Consider the following 25703-nt stretch of genomic DNA (forward strand, 5'->3'; position numbering starts at 1 on the left):
GGTGCTGAAAGTCAATGAAGGAAGCACAAAGAAAAAGCTGGGCTGCAGTAAACCAGCCAGAGATGCTGAAAGCGTATGAACGATCCCATCCCATCCCGAGAACCCATCCCATCCCGAGAACCCATCCCATCCCGAGAACCCATCCCATCCCGAGAACCCATCCCATCCCGAGAACCCATCCCATCCCGAGAACCCATCCCATCCCGAGAACCCATCCCATCCCGAGAACCCATCCCATCCCGAGAACCCATCCCATCCCGAGAACCCATCCCATCCCGAGAACCCATCCCATCCCGAGAACCCATCCCATCCCGAGAACCCATCCCATCCCGAGAACCCATCCCATCCCGAGAACCCATCCCATCCCGAGAACCCATCCCATCCCGAGAACCCATCCCATCCCGAGAACCCATCCCATCCCGAGAACCCATCCCATCCCGAGAACCCATCCCATCCCGAGAACCCATCCCATCCCGAGAACCCATCCCATCCCGAGAACCCATCCCATCCCGAGAACCCATCCCATCCCGAGAACCCATCCCATCCCGAGAACCCATCCCATCCCGAGAACCCATCCCATCCCGAGAACCCATCCCATCCCGAGAACCCATCCCATCCCGAGAACCCATCCCATCCCGAGAACCCATCCCATCCCGAGAACCCATCCCATCCCGAGAACCCATCCCATCCCGAGAACCCATCCCATCCCGAGAACCCATCCCATCCCGAGAACCCATCCCATCCCGAGAACCCATCCCATCCCGAGAACCCATCCCATCCCGAGAACCCATCCCATCCCGAGAACCCATCCCATCCCGAGAACCCATCCCATCCCGAGAACCCATCCCATCCCGAGAACCCATCCCATCCCGAGAACCCATCCCATCCCGAGAACCCATCCCATCCCGAGAACCCATCCCATCCCGAGAACCCATCCCATCCCGAGAACCCATCCCATCCCGAGAACCCATCCCATCCCGAGAACCCATCCCATCCCGAGAACCCATCCCATCCCGAGAACCCATCCCATCCCGAGAACCCATCCCATCCCGAGAACCCATCCCATCCCGAGAACCCATCCCATCCCGAGAACCCATCCCATCCCGAGAACCCATCCCATCCCGAGAACCCATCCCATCCCGAGAACCCATCCCATCCCGAGAACCCATCCCATCCCGAGAACCCATCCCATCCCGAGAACCCATCCCATCCCGAGAACCCATCCCATCCCGAGAACCCATCCCATCCCGAGAACCCATCCCATCCCGAGAACCCATCCCATCCCGAGAACCCATCCCATCCCGAGAACCCATCCCATCCCGAGAACCCATCCCATCCCGAGAACCCATCCCATCCCGAGAACCCATCCCATCCCGAGAACCCATCCCATCCCGAGAACCCATCCCATCCCGAGAACCCATCCCATCCCGAGAACCCATCCCATCCCGAGAACCCATCCCATCCCGAGAACCCATCCCATCCCGAGAACCCATCCCATCCCGAGAACCCATCCCATCCCGAGAACCCATCCCATCCCGAGAACCCATCCCATCCCGAGAACCCATCCCATCCCGAGAACCCATCCCATCCCGAGAACCCATCCCATCCCGAGAACCCATCCCATCCCGAGAACCCATCCCATCCCGAGAACCCATCCCATCCCGAGAACCCATCCCATCCCGAGAACCCATCCCATCCCGAGAACCCATCCCGAGAACCCATCCCACCCGAGAACCCATCCCATCACATTCCTGCAGGAGTGTCCACTTAAATATGTTGCATCACAGGCAAAACCCTCCCCACCATTGAGAACATCTACAGAGAACACTGCCATCTGAGCAGCATCAATCAAGGATCCACACCACCCAGCACACGCTGTTCTCACTGCTGCCTTCAGGAAAGAGGTCTTGGTGCCACAAGACTCACCACCAGGTTTAGGAACAACTGCTACCCCCTCCACCATCAGACTGAACTCAATCAGGGACTCATTTAAGGACTCTTGTGCACCTTGGAATTTTTTTTTTTAATTCTCTGCATTGCACAGCTTCTTTACACTCCTATCTGTTTACAGTCCTTTATTTAAAGGTATATGCTGTGCACAGGTTTTTTTGCACTACTGGCCCACAGAAAAAAAGTCTTAGGGTTGTGTGTGTAATATATCTACTTTGCACTCATCCTTGGTGGCTGTCCCTACACCTGTATGGATCCAAACCTTTCTAATTGCCTTCTTCAACCCCCTCCAAACACCATATTAAACTATGATCAAAACTGACATGTTGGAAATGCTCTACAGATCCAGCAACATTCATGGAGACAGAAACAGTGGTATTTTAGAACATTGAACTTGCAGTCCTGAGGACATCATCGATGCAACATTTTTATTCTCTTTCCCTCCTCAAAGACATTGCCCAATCACTGGGTATTTCAGATAATTTGTATTATTTTAAATTCTGGTTGCACTTTAGTCTTCAACAAAGGCATTGGTGGCATTTTACATCCACAACTTTGCACTGGAAAGTTCATTGTCACAGGTTTACCTTCATCAGATGCTACCTGTACTTAAATGTTAAGATTTAACAAATAACTCGGCAAGAACTTTCAACATCGAGAAAACACACAAGATTCCATCTGATCTTCATTACTCCTTCAATGGAGGTCAATGTACAGTTCATTCCCCTTGTGTAACTGGAAATCAAGGCAGAAAATGGGGTGTTGGGCTTCATTGCTGGAGGGATTGAATTGAAGAGCAGGGAAGTTCTGCTGCAGCTGTACAGGGTACTGGTAAGACTGTACCTGGAGTACTGTGTGCAGTTCTGGTCTTCTGATCTGAGAATGGATATGGTAGGTTTGGAGGCAGTACAGAGGAGGTTCACTGGGTTGATTCCAGAAATAATGGGACAATGCTCATTTGCTTTTGGAAGAGGGGCAGAGAAATAGATAAAATTATGAAAGGGGTAGATAAAATAGCAGCAGGGAGGTAGATTCCACTGGAAGGTGAAATTAGAACTCGGGGACACAGCCTCAAGATTCAGGGAGGAGATTTAGAGCAGAAATGAGGAGGAACTTCTCCAGGCAGAAGTGAATCTGGAATTCTCCACACAGAAAGTAGCAGAGGTTGCCTCAATAAATGTATTTAAGACACAGATTTTTGAAGAGTTGGGGAATTATAGGGAACAGATGAGTAGGTGGAGCTGTCCATGGCCAGATCAACCATGATTTTATTAAATGGTGGTGCAGGCTTGTTGGGCCGGATGACTGTGTTCAATGAGTGAATGAGCACCAGATATTGGAGCAGAAGTCAATCTCCACCAACATGGCCTCCAGAACTGCTTCCATTGAGGGATATTTGGCTTGGTCAGAGAATGGATCCAATCAATGCATCATGTGCCACAGACACAAACAGAAAAAGAGCAAAAATGTTACCTGGACTCTGACTGAAAGTAGGAAGTTTGAGACTGACTGTGCTACTGACTGTGCTGGTGGTAGTGGGAAGCAACTGAAGCATCTTCACCGTGAGTTCCGGTACGCATGGGAGGTCCATCTCAAGATCTCTACTGTACGAACGATACTCTAAGAGATTGTGGACACATTTTCTTTCACGCCAGGATAACCGTCTGCTACGTAGCAAATCCCAAAATCCTGGAAGTCAACAGCAGACATTACTAAGACACGACCCATGGCACTGCAAATTTTTTGCAACGGTGCTGCTTTTCTACTAGATAGGAGATTAGATGCTACTTGATTACAGGGTCAGCTACTTCACTGATGAAGGACTAAAGTATCTAGATTCATCAGGAGAGGAATTGAAAGGCTTCATCATGGAGTTCACTGCCCCAGAAATTGACCAGAGATGGATAGATTTTGGGATGTTAAAGGAATGAAGAGATCGTGCAGGAAAATAAAGTTCAGAAAGCTCAGACACAACCTTAATGATCAGTGGAGCAGGTGTGAAGATTTGAACAGTCTTGTTATGTTTCCAATCTTCATGTTCCTAGGTCTTAGATGTTGAGGGTGGATCAGTGCTAGATCATACACACTGATGTGGTCAATTTGGATGTTGCTCCAGGCCAGTCCACAAGGATAGAAGAACAAACTAGTAGATGCACCTAGACATTTAAAAGTTCTCCATAGGGAAAATCTGACAATGGAGCTGTCCAGGACAAATATATTGCTCAGAGAGTGGTGGGTCCATGGAATGGGCAGCCAGGAGTGGTGGTCGGAGTGTGGACAATGGTAGCAATGGAAAAGCTTGCAGATTGACACATGAAAACGAAAGGGGTGAGATTTCTATCAAGTGCAAACAGCAGAATTTTAGTTTGATTTGGACATCATGTTTGGCAGAAATGTGGGCTGAAGGGCTTGTTCTTGCACTGGACCATTCTAGAACTCAGAGGGATGGATCACCAAGTTGTTATCTACACTTGAGCCCACCATATCTGAATCAGTGGGAGTGAGATAGACAAGTACTGACTGAATTTGACCACCTGCTGTGTGTAGCTTTGAAATGATCGGATATAGAAGCCATAGACCATTCAGCCCATCACAACTACTCTGCTATCCAATAAGATTATATCTGATAATCTAGCCCTGCTCTATTTTCCATATTCCAACTCCATACCCACCAATTACCACTAATAGCCAAAGTCTATCTATGTCTTGACTGAGCCTCTACAACCTGTTGGATAGATAATTCCAAAGATTTGTCACCTTCTTCATGGACTTTTTCCTCATCTCTATTCTCATTGGCCAATCCTTTGAGACCACAAGATGCCAGAGCAGAATTGGGCCATTCAGCCCATCAAGTCTTCTTCACCACATTCCAGTTATTTCCAACTTCCTTTTAGCTATGGCCCCCTTAGGACTCTGCTCAAAGTTTATGGGCCCCATTCCTCATGAAGCAGTCAAGTTTAGTTGGTTTCTTTCATACTTCCCCTCTACGGAAAATGTTTTAAAAAAATTTTTAAAAATACGATTTCAGTCTGTGGCCCCCCCTCAATTATGCTTTGGTCTCCAGGGGTGGTGGGGCAAATGCCCACACCATTGAGAATTACTGATCTGTGCTCTCTAAAATCAATCACACTGGGGAAAAATATTGAGCATTTCGAAGCTCCATTAAGGAGACATCAACGTAAATGGTGAACGATGCAGGAACCATGGGGGTTATCAGGGTATCTGTCAGGGTGACAACCCAGGGTCAAGACTTTACCCAACCCTCTTCACGTTGATGAGGACAGGATGCTTGAGAGCAATCGATATTTTGTGGCCACCACTCCCCTCCCCACCACCACCCATGGCTGAGCTTTTTATGCCAATCTGCATGCAAACAATTACATCCGAGAGCAAGGGATCCTGAAAAGGCCTTGTGTGCTGATCGTGTCGGAGGTTTGGATCTGGAGTTCAGGTTGCTGATAAATCAAACAGGAGTTCATGCAGATGGAGCACTGGAGGTAAATCCATGGACACAGCATCTCTGAAGGGACTCTTTTTGCTACTCTCATTAGGGGTGCTGGGCAAACCTCTGGAATTTGCTGCCATGGTCATTGGGTTTATTTAAGGAAGAGATTGATAGCTATCTGAATAAATAGGGTATCCAAGGTTATGGGTAGAAGGCAGGGGAGTGAGGCTGAGTGAGAGAATGGATCAGCTCATGATGGAATAGAGGAGCAGACTCAAAGGCCTACTTCTGCTCCTACATCTTGTGGTCTTATGAACCAGGGCACAAAGAGAAGACTGTTCTTGGAAATATGCAAGCTTTTGTGTCCATCTGAAAGAAGAGTTGGGGTCCTGGTCTGATGCCTCAACCATCTGAACACCATCAGTGCTGTAAGCCCAGGGTGTTCAGATGCCCAGAATAGGTGTGAAACCTCCAAATTACTGCCCAGTGAACCCAGCCAGTGCTGTAACAAAAGCCTCTTTTCCATTGGCACCCTGTCCTCGGAATTAACTTGGAATTTACTGGGACAGGGTCAGTGGAAAAGGAATACTGTCCAAACACCAGTGTCAAATGATATCATTTCACACTGGGGATTAACCACCTCGACCCCTACTCATATCCCCGTTGGCTGATGTTAGCGTGCTGATAAAACCAGTGGAAAGTTACTCATTTCCAGTTGAAGATAGAACACTCCAATCCCCAGGGATGAGTTGTGTTCAGTGGAAAAGCAACCAATTAAGGATGGCCCAATGGAAATGCCACAAAGGGCTTCCTATCCCAGGATACTGTACAGCCAATTATCTGGGATACTAGTAGGAAAGGGGCTAAAGTCACGACAGAAAGGAGCTTTGGTCTTTAATTTCAGTCTGACCTGTGGTGGTCAGTCCATGTGGATCCACGTTACTCCAAGGGTATTAGGTGAAGGTTTCAGAAACAGATGCTGCCCAGATTACTGGACCACGTGCAGCGCGAACACACTTATGTCCTATTTTAAGTATCAAGAATAGAGAAATATTGAGGGTATTCACTGTATATCTTCCCCAACAGAAATTCAACTTCCAACTGAGCAACTGCTTCGTTTAACAGAGTCATATGGCATTGAAATAGGCCCTTCAGCCCAATCTCCATGCTAGACCTATTTGCCTGCATTTGGCCCAAATCCTGCTAAACCTTCTTCATCCACCTCTGAGATGGTGTATGTTTTACAGAAGGTCACCCAACTTCTCCAGCAGGAGCTGTCACCTGCCAATTAAGCACTAGATCCACCAACAAGTACTGCTGCCATGCAATTGGTTCTCCTAGGTCATGTGGGCACACATGGGCCTCTCCAAATCCCATTAGTTCTCAGATTACATTGGTACACCTTGGGCAGCCACCTAGCCAGATGCAGCACAAAGCCCACAGTGTAGAGCAGATCACCGCCTTTGTTCCTCGAGACATCCCTGAGCTCCACTCCAGGTTGCGGGCCAAAGAGTCCAATCCAGGATGTGAGCAGTGGGAGATGCTGGAGACCAGTTTTGTGGTGAATGTCCGTACAGATAGGGGGTGTACTGTTATTGTTGTGGTTAGACCTCGGTTTCTCTGCTGATTACTGCATCGTGTTTGTGGATTGTAGAGCAAAGGCGAGTATTGTTGCATAACACATGCACACTATCAGGAGTTGTAAGTATCATTATCCGACTAATGTCTGATGCACATTGTGGTGGTACACCACTGGCCTACTGCAGGGCGCAACCTCTGTACATGCAGGTGTAAGGGAACAGGACAACACCTGGCCAGCTGTCAATTAGTCGGCCTGTATGAATCAAGCCCCAACTGGTCAGATGTCAATCACCCTCCGGATACAAGCCTGCATCGGCTCCCAAGGCCTCACTCAGAGTTGCTGCAGCCACAGACAGCCTGGCTCTGTGGAGGTCTTTGTGAATTAAAGCCTGTTGTACAGTCTTTACCTTGTGTGTGTCTGATTCTGTCCAACAGCGCACCACACACGGTTTGTGGGTTCCTGTTGTGCATGTGTACATGAGTGTGCTCCCTGTTGAGAACTCAGTTTAAATAAAGATCAGTTTTCTACCAACAGTTGTTTAGGACTTGTTACTCTTTGAACCCATCGAATCGATTCTCTTCCTCACAGTCCAAATATCTCTTCAAAGTTACAATTGTACCTGCCTCAACCACTTCCTTTGGGTATCATTGGATTTATTCATGGGGAGCCTGGAAGACTACAAAGCCATGAGAGGTATAGAACATGGAGATCAGAAGAGCCTTACCATTTCAGCTGCCCAGGTTTTGCCATGACCTTCAGAACTGGGACACACATGGAATGACCGAACAAGCCACTTTGATGTGCAAGGAAACATGGAATATAAGAGCACAGCATGCAACATGTTCATCAGGAGTAGCAGTAGGCCATTTGGCACTTTCCATAGTCTTGATAAGATTCTGGTTAACCTGATTGAAACCATTCACCATCAAGTATTGCTCAACAATGTTCTGCCAGCCACAAGAAATATTATTTTGCCTACCTGCTTGCAATAACTATTCAAAAAGAAATATTATTTTGCCTACCTGCTTGCAATAACTATTCAAAAAGAAATATTATTTTGCCTACCTGCTTGCAATAACTATTCAAAATAAATTGGACCATGCAAGAATGTTGTCAATCCGGAATATGAGACAGAAAGATGAATGGGGTGAAATGAGTAGCTGGCTCTTGCAGAGCATGGACAGCAGGGAGTAGGGCTGAATGGCCTGTTTCTCTATGATGCAAGTTCTCAGCAAGATTTAAATGGTGGAATTTATAAGCAGGTTTTTAAAAATATCAGCAATGATGTTGGGCAATTGTTCCTCCCACATGATTGATTAATGGACCCAAGTTCTGATCTCAAGGTATCCTAAAAATACGACTTTACAGATTTATGCAATCTGTCATTGTTGTAAAATGGAAAGTGAATTTGTGCAAGACTCTTGGGCAGTTACGTGAATGACCAGATTATTGGTTCGGGGGTAGGGGGGTGAAAAGAGGGGGCTGTGGTGAGTACAACAGCTCAACGCTTCCCCCAGACCTCAACTGAAAGTAGCAACCTCAACACTGCCATTCTGTCACTGAGATACAGCAGCGAGACATTCCAGGACTGAAATTGTTTTGTACATTGTGTAACAGATCTGTGTTAATAGGAATCCTTAGTTTAATGTTAAAAAAACTATTTTATCCAGATATGGTTTCACAAGTTAGTTTGGGTGGTTCTAAGACAACACATTAGCATTTTAGTCACACATGGTTCTCTGAGAGAGAAGACTGAAGCCAGTTTGAGATGAAAATGGATGCTGAATGAAATTAGAGTCAAGAAGATGAAAAGGATTTATGATAGTTCTTGAGATATTCAAACAATAGTTGTTAGTTCAGAAGCACCTGCATAAATGTATGACCATTTTAGTTCTGAAGAAAGCAGACTTCTTGGAGACAAATGACTTGAATGCTTTTAGCACGTGTCAAAAGACCTTATGAGCTTCAAAGGCAGAAATTATGTCACATACCATGTGACATGAGAAATGGGCTGGAAATATATTAACAAAATGAGAGACAAAGAGTTCAGTTTGGAAGTCAAAACAGTGACACAAAAGGTTGGAATCTTAAGATTGAATTACAGTAACCAGAATAGGTGCTGTTGTGTATTACTCCTGGGAAAAGGGGTACAGAGAATGAGTGGCTTTTGAAATAAGGAGGACAGCTTCAATGTCTCTTTGGAAAAGAGTCCAGAATTCCACTGGGTCCATTTTTGTATGGCCAATTAGTACAACCCTTGCCTGGGTTTGTGAATTCATCGTGGAAGAAAATAGCCACATTCACTGTTTGAAAAGAGTGTAGATTCTTGGTGTGGAAAACAGATTCCAAAATCTTCAGAAAAAAAAAGATTTGATCCTGGGAAGACAGGAATTGTATTCTCCTTTTCACAGGCAGTACACTGGTGCCTCAGAAGATGATCACCTCTATTTAAAGATGATCTCTCAATGCATCTCATCAAAAGAATTGTGAGTAAAGAGGCCTGAATAAGTGATGTTTAAAAGCATTTTATAATTATTTCGGAACTGAGAATTTAAGACCTTCAAGACTAAAATTATGCTGAAGTTTTAAAATCTGACTTTTCAGAGTGGGACTTTAATGACACACACATTTTATATTTGTGCACGGTGGGGTTAAATATAAAGTTTAGAGATAAGTAATAAATGTTAATAGTTTAATAAAAACTTTCATTTTAAATATTACCATTGTCTGGTGAATTTTCCATTGTTAGAACAAAGGAACAACAAAGTCCCTCCTAGTCCCAAACAAAAAATATTAAAAGGGTTGTTAGTTTGTAACAATGGTCAGAGCTTCAACATCTCAGAATACTTTAAAGTATCACAAAAATTAAAAGAGGAAAAAAGCACAGGGTTCAATTTGTCCCCACAAGATAAAGGAACTCTACCCTGAGCTAAACAGTTTTCACATCTCGTTCCAAATTACAGCCCTTTACTCTGACTAATGAGATAACTATCAATCTCCTCAAACTTCCCCAGTTTCCACACCTGCATGTGGCAATGAATTCCACAAATGCACAACTCTCTGGCGAAGAACTCATTTTCTGCATCAAGTCCCAAAAGCAGCCATAGGCTAAATCAGAGGTAGATCAGGAAGTCAAAGTTCTCAGAGCAGCACAGGTCATTTTTTTTAAGCACATATTACATCTTCCAGTCAAGTATCTGAAGTGGAAAGACCTTGGAAAGATGTTTCTACACAGAACATAGACGGTAATCAGATTTCGGTTCCAGAACTGGTGAAGTGATAAATATCACTGGACAAATGAAGATTTTGCTTGGACACGTGTGGGTGTATTTTATGGATTTTACTGCTGATCATAAAAATCATCTAAAAATGTTCCTATTTTTTTTTAAGATACAATCTATTTTTGTGATTTTGTCACATTTTCAGTCTACTTTAAGCTTACAAAACAGCATCGAAAATTCATTTCCTGCATTCGCACTTGGACGTCTTCCCTGCTGATCTTGGTGCAGTCAGGGACGAACATGTTGAAATGTTTCACCAGGACATTGCAACCAGGGAAAGGCTGTATCAGGGTAAATGGAATCCACCAATGCTGGCTAGCTATTGTTGGACACTACTAAACATCTGAAGCCTCACATGTCAAAACAAAATCAAAACATTTTATGTCAGTTGAAAGAACGCAACGTGTCAGCATCACTGCAGTTAAACTTCCTATATTCAATACAACATTATTTAATGTTTCTCCAACTTCTTACATGATACAGCAAATCTAAAATCTTTGATGCATAGCTTGAAGTTGTCTATTGTAATCTCCAATTTTTTTTAAAGGAAGCAAACCTTCAAAAAAAAAACTTGTCTAATGTATTTACAGCAAATACATTGGACAGGGAAATTCAAAATTCATGGGGCTTTTCTCCTGAGGCCTGCAAATCAAAGTATAACTCTCTTTTGCTTCTCTTTCTCAGACTGCAAGGAACACCAGGCAATGATAATGGCAAACCTTTGTCTGCTTATGGCTAAAGCCAATGCAATATTACATTTGTTTTATTACATGGCAATAAATAGGGCCAGATAACAAATTTCATGAAATCTTCAGGACAATATATTCTAATTCTAGTTATGTGTCTGTATAAGCAGGATCAAGAATACCATCAGAGACCGGTAAGACTAAGCCAGCACCCAGTTGCCCATTTCTAATGTATAATTAGACAACTTGGCTACTACCAACCACAGTTAATCTTCCTTGACTAACCTCAACTCTGAAGCTTCAATTAATGAATCGGGGGGATGAAAGATTCATTTCAGAATGATTTCACAGATCGATCCTCAACTCTGCTTCTCTCATCATCTCTTCCTCGACTTTCTGCTTCACGTGAAACCCCAAAGCCATCCTGCATCGACCAAGCTCTGGAGCAGATCTGACAAAGGAGCTGTCCACCCCCTCAGTGGAAGTGCAAATATGTGGAAAAGCTGGGTTGTAATAAGTAGTCCAGGAACAGTGTGCACAGACAGAGAGCAAAAGATTTCCACAACTCCCCAACACCTCCCACTGTGAGCCCCCTTCTTGGCATGAGATCCCATCATAATACTTCAGGAGCGTCCACTTAGTATGCTGCATCTTCAGCTCTGCTGCCATTGGTTAGAGAAAGTCTGATCATCCAATCATTTCCCATGAATCTTGTGTAGAAGACTTCAACCTCACCTATTGGGTACACAGACACATAGCAAGGTAAAGAGAAAACATTACCTGGGCTTGGACTCAAACTGACAGGAGAGCTACTGACTGTGGTGCTGGTTGTGGGCAGTAACTGAAGCATCTTCACCGTGAGATTCTTTATGCAGGGAAGATCCATCTCAAAATCAGCTTTGTAGTAATTGTAGTCTTTAAGATTACGAACACAAAATTGTTCTTTCCAAGACAACCGTTTGCTATAGTACAATTTGTTCAGCCCTAGGAGTCAATGGTAGACATTACTCAGGCACAGCCCATGAACATTGTGTAATGAATGAACAATTATGGTTGATTTCATGCAAACAGACCCTTCAACAATCCAGTTAATCAAACACCCATTAAAATCATCTTCCTGCTGTCTCATCAACTGCCCCCTAATTTTACCCCTCACCCTATGGGCAATCTACAATGGGCAACAGAGTCAACAAGATGCTGTTCCAGCAGCATCAACTTGGTTTCAAATCCGGCATTGTCTGTAAGGAGATTGCACACTCTCCCTGTGCCCACATGGGTTGCCTCTGGCTGCTCCGGTTTCCTCCTAGATTCTGGAATGTATGGAGCTGTTGATTAATTGGGATACATCTCTTCGGCCAAAGGACCTGTTACCATGCTGAATGCCTACAAATATTTTAAATAAGCTCTGATGTGGGAGGAAACCTATACATTCACAGGGAGAACTTGCAAACTCCACACTGACAGTGCTGGAGGTCAGGATCGAACCCAGATCACTGAAGATCTGAAGAAACAAATCAATTTTGCACCACTCGGATGGCAGATTCATTGAGGCCCATCCAGCACCTGGGTAGGATTTTGTTTAGATGTCAATCATTCCAATATCCTTGCAAAACCACCTGGGTTTGAGTCTTGTGAGAAGATGGAACATTACAATACAGACCCTTCGGCCCCTGATTTTGTGCCAACTTATGTAAACCTACTCCATGACAATCTAATTTTCCTCACCTTACACCAAGACCTTTATTTTTCTTTGTGGGGTTAAGCAACTTTGAAAGTCAATGGTAAAAGCTTAATCTAGGAAAAAAAGGCCTTGTTGAATTCCACAGGGAATATCTTCAGAATTTTCATGTTTGCCTAATACATTAACAAACTCCACATTTAAGATGGCAGAGTCAGTACAACGGTGTGACCGGGGTTAGAGTCCTTGTGTCAGTGTGGGTTTCTTCCAGGTGCTCTGGTTTCTTCCCCCCCCCCCCACCAAAACATATCAGGTTGTAGGTGAATTGGGTTGCATGGGCGCATGGGCTCATGGGCTAGAAGAGCCTGTTAGCATGCTGCATCTCTAAATTAAGAGAAAATTAAAGAGGACAGCTGTTTTTATTTTAAAGCAGATTTGTGGTTATGAGGAAGTAGTTCCCCCTGTCAAAAGTAGTTCCCCCTGTCAAAAGTAGTTCCCCCTGTCAAAAGTAGTTCCCCCTGTCAAAAGTAGTTCCCCCTGTCAAAAGTAGTTCCCCCTGTCAAAAGTAGTTCCCCCTGTCAAAAGTAGTTCCCCCTGTCAAAAGTAGTTCCCCCTGTCAAAAGTAGTTCCCCCTGTCAAAAGTAGTTCCCCCTGTCAAAAGTAGTTCCCCCTGTCAAAAGTAGTTCCCCCTGTCAAGAGGAAGGCTAGAACAGAAGGCTAGAATCTTTCAAAATAAAAAGTTGATGCAGCATTTAAAAACAAAACCAAGATGACCTTATCTCCAAAAAGATGGAAATGTACAACACGAGTTGGGAACTAAAAGCCAAGAAAAAGTCCAACAGGCATTAGTTAGTTCAGGGTGAACTGCAGATCATTCATGCTCTAAAGCCATTCTCAACTTTTTGGGGGGGCTTTTACCCCCCCCCACCCCACCCATAGGACTCTGTTCAAAGCTTATGGAAGCAGTTAAGTTTTGGTTCCTCTGTACTTCTCTCCTACAGACTATGTTAAAAAAAGACAAGATTTTATGTGAGGTGAAAAGAAAACAAGGCTTTTATTGCAATGTGCTGTGAACCCGAGGGAGTCGTAGGACCCCCATTGAATATGGCCGCATCTACTGGAGGAACACTGAAAGGCTGAATGACTTCTTCCCATTACCTAGAGAGATCAAGTCGTTAGGTAATCTGATTACTGAAATGCCAATGAGATATTAATCATTAGAGAGAGTGGAGGGGCACAAAATAGACACGGCAAGTCCAAGGGACAGAATGAATAGGAAAAGCGCCCACTCAAAACCTTCTCAACAACCTGACGTCAGACCAAGGGGTGACAGTATCAATGAGCAAACTTATCATCATCTGCTGGGTAACAGCAAGGCCATGTTAGGAACAATATTTGTAACTTGTATCACTACCTCTAACAGGTTACCAAGACACGGAAGGCAGCATGCAAGAGTCAGGTTCTGTTCCGCAGGGGCATGGAATCCTCAGATATCATTTGGTTTATTTATTAATTTGGGTATTTATTAAGAGGTCACAACCTCCTCTCATTGCTACCTTTGGTCAGAAGCCTGAAGACCAGCACCTCTAGGTCCAAGAACAGTTTCTTTCCAATCTCCTCTTGTGACACTAATCAGGGACTGCTCTGACACCATGAAAAGGACTGCATTATGGAAAGTCACATATTTTTGAACAAGGATAACTGGATATTCATCATCTATATTATGAATTTCTTATACAATATTTAAAAAACCCACAATGATAGAACATTACAGCACAGAAACAGGCCCCTTCTAGTCTGTGCTGAACCATTTTTTTGCCTAATCCCATTGACCTGCACCCATGTCCTCCATGTACCTATCCAAATTCTCCTTGTATGTTAAAATTGAGCCCACATTCACCACCTCAGCTGGCAGTTCATTCCACACTTCCACCTCATGTTCCCAAATCTTTTCCCTTTCACTCTTAACCCATGTCCTGTGATTTGTATCTCACCCACCCTCTGGAAAAAACCCATCTACATTTAGTGTCAATTCTCCCTCAATTTTAACTACCTCTATCAAATCTCCGCTCATTCTTCTACGATCCAAGGAATAAAGTCCCGTCCCCTGGCCCCTTGACATCTTTCCCGTCCCCTGGCCCCTTGACATCTTTCCCGTCCCCTGGCCCCTTGACATCTTTCCCGTCCCCTGGCCCCTTGACATCTTTCCCGTCCCCTGGCCCCTTGACATCTTTCCCGTCCCCTGGCCCCTTGACATCTTTCCCGTCCCCTGGCCCCTTGACATCTTTCCCGTCCCCTGGCCCCTTGACATCTTTCCCGTCCCCTGGCCCCTTGACATCTTTCCCGTCCCCTGGCCCCTTGACATCTTTCCCGTCCCCTGGCCCCTTGACATCTTTCCCGTCCCCTGGCCCCTTGACATCTTTCCCGTCCCCTGGCCCCTTGACATCTTTCCCGTCCCCTGGCCCCTTGACATCTTTCCCGTCCCCTGGCCCCTTGACATCTTTCCCGTCCCCTGGCCCCTTGACATCTTTCCCGTCCCCTGGCCCCTTGACATCTTTCCCGTCCCCTGGCCCCTTGACATCTTTCCCGTCCCCTGGCCCCTTGACATCTTTCCCGTCCCCTGGCCCCTTGACATCTTTCCCGTCCCCTGGCCCCTTGACATCTTTCCCGTCCCCTGGCCCCTTGACATCTTTCCCGTCCCCTGGCCCCTTGACATCTTTCCCGTCCCCTGGCCCCTTGACATCTTTCCCGTCCCCTGGCCCCTTGACATCTTTCCCGTCCCCTGGCCCCTTGACATCTTTCCCGTCCCCTGGCCCCTTGACATCTTTCCCGTCCCCTGGCCCCTTGACATCTTTCCCGTCCCCTGGCCCCTTGACATCTTTCCCGTCCCCTGGCCCCTTGACATCTTTCCCGTCCCCTGGCCCCTTGACATCTTTCCCGTCCCCTGGCCCCTTGACATCTTTCCCGTCCCCTGGCCCCTTGACATCTTTCCCGTCCCCTGGCCCCTTGACATCTTTCCCGTCCCCTGGCCCCTTGACATCTTTCCCGTCCCCTGGCCCCTTGACATCTTTCCCGTCCCCTGGCCCCTTGACATCTTTCCCGTCCCCTGGCCCCTTGACATCTTTCCCGTCCCCTGGCCCCTTGACATCTTTCCCGTCCCCTGGCCCCTTGACATCTTTCCTGTACTCAGGTGACCAAAACTGCACACAATACTCCAAATATGGTATCACCAATGTCTTATAGTACTTTAAGAAAAACCCAACTCTCATACTCAATATTTTGATTTATGAAGGCCAAATGCCAAAAACTTTCTCAACAAACCTATCCACCTATGATGGCACTTCAGGAAATTATGCATCTTTTCCCAGATCCCTCTGTTCTACCACACTTCTCAGTGCCCTACCATTTACCACGTAGGTAATTTCTTGGTTTGTCCTTCCATAATGCAACAGCTACACTTGCGGGTATTAAATTCCATCTGCCATTTCTCCAGCTGGTCCAGACCTCTCTGCAAGTTTTGAAAACATTCTTCGCTGTCCAGAACACCTCTGCATATGTATAATTTATTCTGAAGTTGTGCCCTCTCGTCCTGGACTCTCCCACCATGGGAAACAACCCTTCTACATTTACTGTCCACACCTTTCAACATTCAAAATGTTTTAATGAGATTGCCCCGATTCCAAAGAGTACAGGCCAATAATTATTAAAACTGTAGAAGGAATCTGAACCAAGGTCTTATTCTATAACCATATTTGATTCACTGTTTATCAAAGGTTGCAGTGGGGAAACTAACCTTTTCCAGCTCTTCTCCAAATATAATAGACAGCTCAACATCCAAACTCTTGCTGACATTGAACAGAACATTCTCACTCAGTACAGAGCCTTCAACCCACAACATGTTTGGTTTACCTGGGTCAGCACATTCTAATTTTTCCCTGCCACACACCCATAGCCCTCTATTTTTGAGATTAGCTCCAGAGAAGGAACAAGCAATGGAACACCTCTGGTATCCACCACTTCACTGCAATATCACAAATCCAGAAGATCGCAAGATATAGGAGCAAAGTCAGCCATTCGAATCCACTCTGCTATTCCATCATGATCTATTCTCCCACTCCCCTGCCTCCACAGCCACCCATGGTAACAAATTCCAAAGGTTCTCTGTTCCCTGGCTGAAGAAATTTATCCACCTCTGTTTTAAATGGGTGCCCTTCAATCCTGAAGTTGTCCAGACCATATCAAATTCTCTCACCTGTAACTTGCCAAAGGGTTGCCTACCAATAGTTGTAGAGCCACTGTCAGATATCTAGTGAATCCAACTACTCAATGTGGGAAAGGCATGAGTAGAGATGGAAAGAGAATAGTTCATGTTTATTGTCATGTGTGCCAGGATAGAGTGGAAAACCTTCATTCTGTGTGCTATCCAGGCATTGCATAAATCCAAATCCATGCTGGAGTGTATGGACACATTAAAAATTCACAAATCATGTTGGGAACACAAAGTGACAAAATTAAGCATGGCAACAGTCAAACTGGGTAACTAGTACTTTAGCACAACTGGCAAATCACATTCATTACCAGTGGCTTCCTACCATTCCAGTGACTAACTGATCCTCAAAGAGTGGATGAGAATCAGAGCAGTCACTTCATGCCCAGTGAGGGCATCACCATGAATGCACTCATTGACCTGACTCCAGTACCTAGCCTAGAAGCCAATCGCACTCTCCCTGATCAGTCCAACCTCCACTCCCAGAACCTTTCCTCACATTCTCCCAATAACCGCCAGCTCTCCTGCAGTTGCTGTAGCCAACACCGCTTTGGCCTCCACCTTGGGTGCGAGCACCATGCAATGCAATCTTGAATCTTCTCTCCCACCACCCCTGCCTAAGCAGAGTCCTTGCTCTGCTTATTTCACAATGTTTCAAATCGGGCTGGTTAAGGAGATAACCCCCTTGCTTATTGGGCTTTATTAACTTGCAAGAATAGCATATTGCTGTGGGGGAAAAATTAGGATTCAAGACCAAGTGTAACCAGTGTTGGAACATGGCTGACTGAATTGTTAACAGATTTTATTTTGCATATTGAAATGAAAAAAAAAAATCACTTCAAAGCTGTCACCATTCAATCATTAACTCATTTTTCTCCCCCCCAACAAGGAACTTTTTCCAGAACAGGTTATTAAGATAGCGACACTGACACGTGCTGTCTACAGAGAACACTGGACTTTGCTTGAGGATCACCAAATATTGTATTTATCGTCTCTTAATTTAATGCAATTAGCTTACTATTATCTGGAATTCAAGCAACATGGCAGCCTCAAGCAACCAGCAAAAAAAAATGCAGCAAGAGCTGAAGTTTAAAACTGGTGTGCCTCACCGTCATTGATGGACCACAGTAATCCACACCACAAACCTTTTAATCGGCTGTTAACAGCTTACATTGCCTGCACAATTGTGCAACCGGAAAATTCATTTATCCGGCACCTACCAATCCCATAGGTGCCTGATACCAGGAGTTTTACTGTATTATAGTTCTTCACAAGTACCTGTCCAGCTGCAGCCAGAATTTCAGTGCATTTGTACATCATCTAAAGTGACAACTTATTCTCATTAGTTACTTGCCCAGGCTACTCAGATATTCGTTTCTTTGTGGGAATGCCAGTAACAGAAACATCTGTCGTGAGATTCTGCCTGTATGGGAGAAGTATACATTCGGCACAATCGTAGGCTGATGTTCTTCATACAGGATCTTGATTCTCCTACCAAGACCACCACCTGTTATGCAGCAGTTCCTCACTTAGATTTCAATGAGGGAATTGCCCTGCTGCGTATCCCAAACTCATGAACAAGTTGACGTTGGTGGATTCAATGTGCAGAAACCATTCGCTCATTGCCACATTACACCCCTCACCCAATTACTCAGCATGTCTGCACCTTAAGAACATAGGAGGGAAACGTGGGGAAAGTGTACTTTCTGAGTACTTTGTCTATCACCTGGAAGATGACAGAACTGTCAGGAAGGGGAAGGTCAGACTGATAATGGTTTCAGCCAGGAACCCCACTACTGAAGTCTGGTGCAGCCTGTCGAATATTTATATTCGATGGTGATCCACATCACAAACCTTTCAAATCAGCTGTTAAAAACAGCTCATGTTGTCTGTGCCATCACCAGAAGGCTTCCCATAACTACATGGACATCATCCATGGCCATTGTTTCTTCAACATCCCTAGTTACCATTGAGGTGGGGGTGGAGATGGGGGTGAGAGAAGATGGTGAGTGGGGGTGTGAGTGAGAGCAAGTGGAGCTGGAGGCATGTCCATGCCATTGTTTAATCAGGATGTTCCTCACAGAAGCTTTGCAGAAACTCATTGCTTACCACAACAGCACCTCCTGAAGGCAGCAGGCTCATGGAACCAACACCACCCACTGCTTTCCCCAAAGTCCAGAATATCCTGGCTTGGAAATATTACCGATCCTTCACTACCTCCCACTCCACCATCACTGGGGAGCACTTTCACCAGGAAGACTACAGCTCCATCAGCAACATCTCAAGGACAATTTGGGAGGGGGAAATAAATGCTGGCCTTTCCATATCCCACGAGAGATCCTTGAGCAACTCACTTGTAAATGATGTTCAACACTCTCCATTTAATATCATTTAGACATACAGTACAGTAACAAGCCCTTTTGGTCCATGAGCCTATGCTACCCTATTGGACATTTCAAATAGGGGGAGGAAACCGGAGTCCCCAGGGAAATCCCACAGTGAGAACGTGAAAACTCTTTACAGACATCATGGGATTCAACCCCGATGCTGGCACTAAGTTTTGCACTAACTGTGCCACTCCAAGATCATCAACATTAGCTCTGTTATGTTTCATCTCCAAATTCCAGACAAATGATTTGTTGGTGAATAGATTTACATCATGATTTAATGTTTGTCTGAATTGTGTCAATTTACCAGAGACTTCAGATAAAAAAGACGACCATTCAGCCCATTTATTTCACACTGCATTCTGGGGGGCGGGGGGAGAAATGGTTCCACCTATTCTCATCTCAACAGGAGACATGGGTGACATGAAAAGGGAACATCTCCATGTTTAGCAGTCAATATTTCTTCATAAATTCCCCCTTTCCAGAGGAACACAAAAGTGAAGAATCATTCATGCTGTTAATGGACCCACTTGATACAAACACGTGCAGAACTAAATTGGACATTTCAGATATTTTGATCTTTATTTTATGCAATAGGTTCACTGAAAATTTAACAAGTTTCTCCCAGCTTAGTTGTCAATTCATTCAAAACACCGACAAGCCTCCAGCCAGACCATATGTGATAGAACAACTCAAATGAGACCTGTTCCGCAGCACACCCAATTCTTTCCTTCTTCAGGAGTGCTGTCACCAGGCTCAACTCCAGGATATTTGGAGCGCACCTAAATTGCCGCCCAGCTGCACATCACCTCTCGACCTGCCTTCATTCTCTCCTCTTCTAAGAGAAAATCCCAAAACTTCAGCATCAGAAATAATCTTTTCTTTATCCATGTGACTAAAATAGCTAAAAACAACGCCAAAGAAACTCAGCAGATCAGTGTACTTTATTAGCAAAGACACATAACCAACATTTCAGGTTATACCTTGATGAAGTGCTCAAGCCCAAAGCAGAATTTATCACCGTGAACAAGTCACAAAATTCATTGTTTTGCGGCAGCGTCCGTGCTAAAATTTATATAAAGCACCTCACAATAAGTAAATAGTGCATAAAACGTCAAAGTAAGGCAGTATCATTAATTCATTGATCATTCAGGAATCTAATAGCAGCAGGGAAGAAGCTGTCCTTGTGCCACTGAGTGCTCATCTTTAGACTCCTGTACACTTTTCAGGGTGAAGAGGGCATGGCCTGGGTGGTGGGAGCCCTTGAGGATAGAGGCTGATTTCTTAAGATATCACCTCTTGCAGATGGCCTCGATGGAGTGAAGTCTGGTGCCTGTGATGTCACTGGGCAAGTTCACAACGCTCTGGTACGGAGGTGCTAACAGTCATGACAGCAAAAAAAACTCCAAAAGAGTGATGCAAACATTGGTTATGTTTATATCTTTGCTATACAAAGTACACTATTTGACCTGCTGAGATTCTTCAGCAAAGTGTTTTTACTTCCACCAATGTCTGCAGACTTTCCTGTTTTACTTCTGTTTAAAATAATTGGAGAGTGGAGAGCACAGAAATAGGCCACTTAGTCTACCTCCGCAAATGTCCACATTATTCATTTCTTCCACACAGGATTATTCAGCCTCTCCCTATATTAATCATCTCCATTCTATTTACCAGCAACTTCCTTCCATTTATTCCCTCTGCTCTGGTTTGACCACAAGAGCCAACATCTCTACTCCGAAAACTTGTGCGTGATCCAAAAGATCTTGACCAACTGTCCACCAGAGAAACTTATAGACCAGACACCAGAGAATGGAAAGATGTTACCTGGAAGATCAGTCAAGATCAAAGGAACTGTGGTGCTGTCTGTAGTACTGGTGACCATGGTGGTGTGCATTTGTGTTATCTTTATTGCCAGGTCCTCCACACAGGGCAGATCCATATCAAAATGACTGGTGTAGTAATGGTAGCTCAATAGATTGCGAATACAAAATTTCTCTTTCCGAGACAAACGTCTTCTGTGCAAAATTTCAAATAATCCTAGGAGCCAACAATACAAGTTTACTAAGCTTTAGCCCACATGAGAATCTGCGTTCTTTACCATCTATGAGTGTCTGGGATAGTTAAGTAGATGATTTTTTTTTTATTTGATTTTTTTTACAATGATATTGCCAGATATCTCAAGTTCTATGTGGAGAACAGAGATCACATAACAGTGTTGAACGATGTTAAACAGGATAAAGGTCCACCACTGGAACAGGCAGGAGGTTGCGTGGCTACGGAGGTCACAGAACACAGGAGGAAAGGCACTGTCTCAGAGATGATTCCATTACTTCTCTTTCTCCTCTTGGTGGGGGCGCTGGATATTTTTTTGAAAAAGATGGTTTCATCCCACTCCAAAATGTACAGTGTTGTCGGATAATTTGGGTGTAATTGGCCATGCCAGGTTTCAATGGCCACAATCAGCTTCTACCATGTTGTGCATAATTAAAAATGTAATCTTTGCAGGCAAACAAGCGAACACATTGTGTCATTCGTGACAAGGTAACCTTAAAGATTAACTTTCCAATGGTGAGAACAGAAGCAGTTTTTTGAGGGGGCAGGGTGAAACAGGGGCCTCACATGGATTTGGCCAAGGTGAAACATTGCAGGCAGAAGAGTGGCAGGTGCCAGTCAGGAGAGGTAAACAGAAAGGGGTTAGGTCAACAACTTGCCCAGGGTGGAGTGAGGACAAAGGTTTCCAGTGTGGGATCTGATAAAGAGAATGGCAGTGTAAATAGAAACCAAATGGAATCAAAAGGGTCAGACAGAGAGAGCAGAAGAATCCAGAGGAGAGTTTAAAAACAATGCTGAGAAACTTTGCAGGTCACAATGGTTTATATAGCAAAGATACATGATCAACATTTTGGGCCTGTGCCCTACATCAAGGTACAAGCAAAACATAGGTTGGCACATGAACAAAATGGTGGTCCTTCTTTCTCTCAACACCCCCCCTCCCAAAAAAACTGATTTCCAATCTGGGCACTCTCCAACCTGATGGCATTAATGTAACCTTCTCCAGTTTCTGCTGGACCACTCCCCATTCTCCTTCTCTTCCCCTTCCCCATCTTCTTTCCTCCAGCTCTTCCTGTTTCACAGAGCCATCTACCTTCCCCTTTCTTGCTGCTGTGCCTTTCCTCCCTGATCCACAAATTACCTCCTGCCTGCAGGACAGTGCTTCTCCCCTGCAAATCCAGAGGGGAGATGGGGAAAACAAGAAAGGGTGGGGCCATTTTTCTTTCAGAACTCTGGAAAAAATAGGCTGAATGGTCTCCTGGTTATGCTACCAGGACTGGAGTTATAAAGAGCAATTAGAGCTAGAGGAAAGGAGTCAGGTAGATGGGGCTTTTTCGTCACTGTTGGCAAGTTGAACCAAAGGGCCTGCTCCCACTTCTGACTCTGGTCAGATGTTTCCTTGATGCTGCTTGCATGTAACAACCAAATCCTCAATGGAATCACAGGGACAGACCACACAAGCAGCAGACTTGACAAGACCTTTGACCAAAATATGGACCAATCTTTTTCTCGCTCTGATGCTGATCCGCCAGCAGATTGGTTGTGGGTCTAGAAGCTTGGACAGAAATGGATCAAAAGCAGAATGCAGAGGACAGAAAATGGATAAAATGTAGGGAAGAAATAGAGGAGATGAAGGAGGCAAGGAAATTTCTGAGAAAAACAGGCGCAGGAGGATGGTATTTTTTTCTAAAAAAGACTGCAATCACTGAAATCTTGAGCAAAGCTAGATGGACTCAGCAGTTCAGGCTGTATTCGTAGGTGGAAGTGGGCAGCCAATGTTTTGGGTCAAGAGGCTTTATCCAAATTAAAAACAGTGATATTAAGTATATCAAAGGAGTGTGGCGGCCCCTCGCAGGTCCCCCACGGGGCCTCAAAATGAAGGATGAACATGACAATCCAGCAGGCTGCACGAGGCCCATAGCACTGCCCTCCAATTGACCACAACCAAAAGAGCTTAAATGGCCTATCAGGGAAAGCTGATCACAAACACACCAATCAGTGCTGAGGGTTTTGACCACGCCCATCAGCTTGAGAATAAAAGCAGGGCTGTGAGCCCAATAAAGCTCAGTGTTAACTACACTCTTCTGGGAAAAGCGTGTTCTTTCTGGGAAAAGCGTGTTCTTTCTGGGAAAAGCGTGTTCTTTCTGGGAAAAGCGTGTTCTTTCTGGGAAAAGCGTGTTCTTTCTGGGAAAAGCGTGTTCTTTCTGGGAAAAGCGTGTTCTTTCTGGGAAAAGCGTGTTCTTTCTGGAAAAGCGTGTTCTTTCTGGGAAAGCGTGTTCTTTCTGGGAAAAGCGTGTTCTTTCTGGGAAAAGCGTGTTCTTTCTGGGAAAAGCGTGTTCTTTCTGGGAAAAGCGTGTTCTTTCTGGGAAAAGCGTGTTCTTTCTGGGAAAAGCGTGTTCTTTCTGGGAAAAGCGTGTTCTTTCTGGGAAAAGCGTGTTCTTTCTGGGAAAAGCGTGTTCTTTCTGGGAAAAGCGTGTTCTTCTGGGAAAGCGTGTTCTTTCTGGGAAAAGCGTGTTCTTTCTGGAAAAGCGTGTTCTTTCTGGGAAAAGCGTGTTCTTTCTGGGAAAAGCGTGTTCTTTCTGGGAAAAGCGTGTTCTTTCTGGGAAAAGCGTGTTCTTTCTGGAAAAGCGTGTCTTTCTGGGAAAAGCGTGTTCTTTCTGGGAAAAGCGTGTTCTTTCTGGAAAGCGTGTTCTTTCTGGGAAAAGCGTGTTCTTTCTGGGAAAAGCGTGTTCTTTCTGGAAAAGCGTGTTCTTTCTGGAAAAGCGTGTTCTTTCTGGGAAAAAGCGTGTTCTTTCTGGGAAAAGCGTGTTCTTTCTGGGAAAAGCGTGTTCTTTCTGGGAAAAGCGTGGTTCTTTCTGGGAAAAGCGTGTTCTTTCTGGGAAAAGCGTGTTCTTTCTGGAAAAGCGTGTTCTTTCTGGGAAAAGCGTGTTCTTTCTGGGAAAAGCGTGTTCTTTCTGGGAAAAGCGTGTTCTTTCTGGAAAAAGCGTGTTCTTTCTGGGAAAAGCGTGTTCTTTCTGGGAAAAGCGTGTTCTTTCTGGGAAAAGCGTGTTCTTTCTGGGAAAGCGTGTTCTTTCTGGGAAAAGCGTGTTCTTTCTGGAAAAGCGTGTTCTTTCTGGGAAAGCGTGTTCTTTCTGGGAAAAGCGTGTTCTTTCTGGGAAAAGCGTGTTCTTTCTGGGAAAAGCGTGTTCTTTCTGGGAAAAGCGTGTTCTTTCTGGGAAAAGCGTGTTCTTTCTGGGAAAAGCGTGTTCTTTCTGGGAAAAGCGTGTTCTTTCTGGGAAAAGCGTGTTCTTTCTGGGAAAAGCGTGTTCTTTCTGGGAAAAGCGTGTTCTTTCTGGGAAAAGCGTGTTCTTTCTGGGAAAAGCGTGTTCTTTCTGGGAAAAGCGTGTTCTTTCTGGGAAAAGCGTGTTCTTTCTGGGAAAAGCGTGTTCTTTCTGGGAAAGCGTGTTCTTTCTGGGAAAAGCGTGTTCTTTCTGGGAAAAGCGTGTTCTTTCTGGGAAAAGCGTGTTCTTTTCTGGGAAAAGCGTGTTCTTTCTGGGAAAAGCGTGTTCTTTCTGGGAAAAGCGTGTTCTTTCTGGGAAAAGCGTGTTCTTTCTGGGAAAAGCGTGTTCTTTCTGGGAAAAGCGTGTTCTTTCTGGAGAAAGCGTGTTCTTTCTGGGAAAAGCGTGTTCTTTCTGGGAAAAGCGTGTTCTTTCTGGGAAAAAGCGTGTTCTTTCTGGGAAAAGCGTGTTCTTTCTGGGAAAAGCGTGTTCTTTCTGGGAAAAGCGTGTTCTTTCTGGGAAAAGCGTGTTCTTTCTGGGAAAAGCGTGTTCTTTCTGGGAAAAGCGTGTTCTTTCTGGGAAAAGCGTGTTCTTTCTGGGAAAAGCGTGTTCTTCTGGAAAAGCGTGTTCTTTCTGGGAAAAGCGTGTTCTTTCCTGGGAAAAGCGTGTTCTTTCTGGAAAAGCGTGTTCTTTCTGGGAAAAGCGTGTTCTTTCTGGGAAAAGCGTGTTCTTTCTGGGAAAAGCGTGTTCTTTCTGGAAAAGCGGTTCTTCTGGAAAGCGTGTTCTTTCTGGGAAAAGCGTGTTCTTTCTGGAAAAGCGTGTTCTTTCTGGAAAAGCGTGTTCTTTCTGGGAAAAGCGTGTTCTTTCTGGGAAAAGCGTGTTCTTTCTGGGAAAACCTGCATGCAGCTATAACCTCTATGCTTATAGGCTCTGCAGACCCATAGCTTGTAGCAGCTAGTTACAGGAGGAATAAAGTTAAAAGAGAGAGGGGGTAAAAGCTGGGGAAAGGACAAGAGGAGAGAGAGAGAGAGAGAGAGAGACCCCCACCCAGAGAGAGAGAGAGACCCCCACCCAGAGAGAGAGAGAGACCCCCCACCCAGAGAGAGAGGAGAGACCCA

At 45.0% G+C, this 25703-nt stretch overlaps 1 protein-coding gene across 28 annotated transcripts in view; it reads right to left on the reverse strand.

Annotated features, from left to right (window-relative positions):
• The window catches only part of robo2 (roundabout, axon guidance receptor, homolog 2 (Drosophila)), a 1057280-nt gene that overhangs the window by 668637 nt on the left and 362940 nt on the right, over positions 1 to 25703 (reverse strand). For 17 of the 28 annotated variants that reach the window (XM_069889087.1, XM_069889094.1, XM_069889086.1 and 14 more), the window contains exons 2-4: positions 21101 to 21313; positions 11725 to 11928; positions 3424 to 3639 (exon numbers count right to left, since the gene is read on the reverse strand). The exons of 1 other annotated variant lie outside the window; for it this stretch is intronic. In XM_069889087.1, coding sequence (XP_069745188.1) covers positions 3424 to 3639; positions 11725 to 11928; positions 21101 to 21215 — 535 coding nt within the window. In that variant the 5' untranslated portion in view covers positions 21216 to 21313. The remainder of the gene's footprint in view (positions 1 to 3423; positions 3640 to 11724; positions 11929 to 21100; positions 21314 to 25703) is intronic. 10 more of the 28 variants (XM_069889083.1, XM_069889092.1, XM_069889084.1 and 7 more) reach the window with 4 other exon arrangements.

This window comes from Narcine bancroftii, chromosome 7, assembly GCF_036971445.1.
Source record: "Narcine bancroftii isolate sNarBan1 chromosome 7, sNarBan1.hap1, whole genome shotgun sequence".
Taxonomy (NCBI): domain Eukaryota; kingdom Metazoa; phylum Chordata; class Chondrichthyes; order Torpediniformes; family Narcinidae; genus Narcine; species Narcine bancroftii.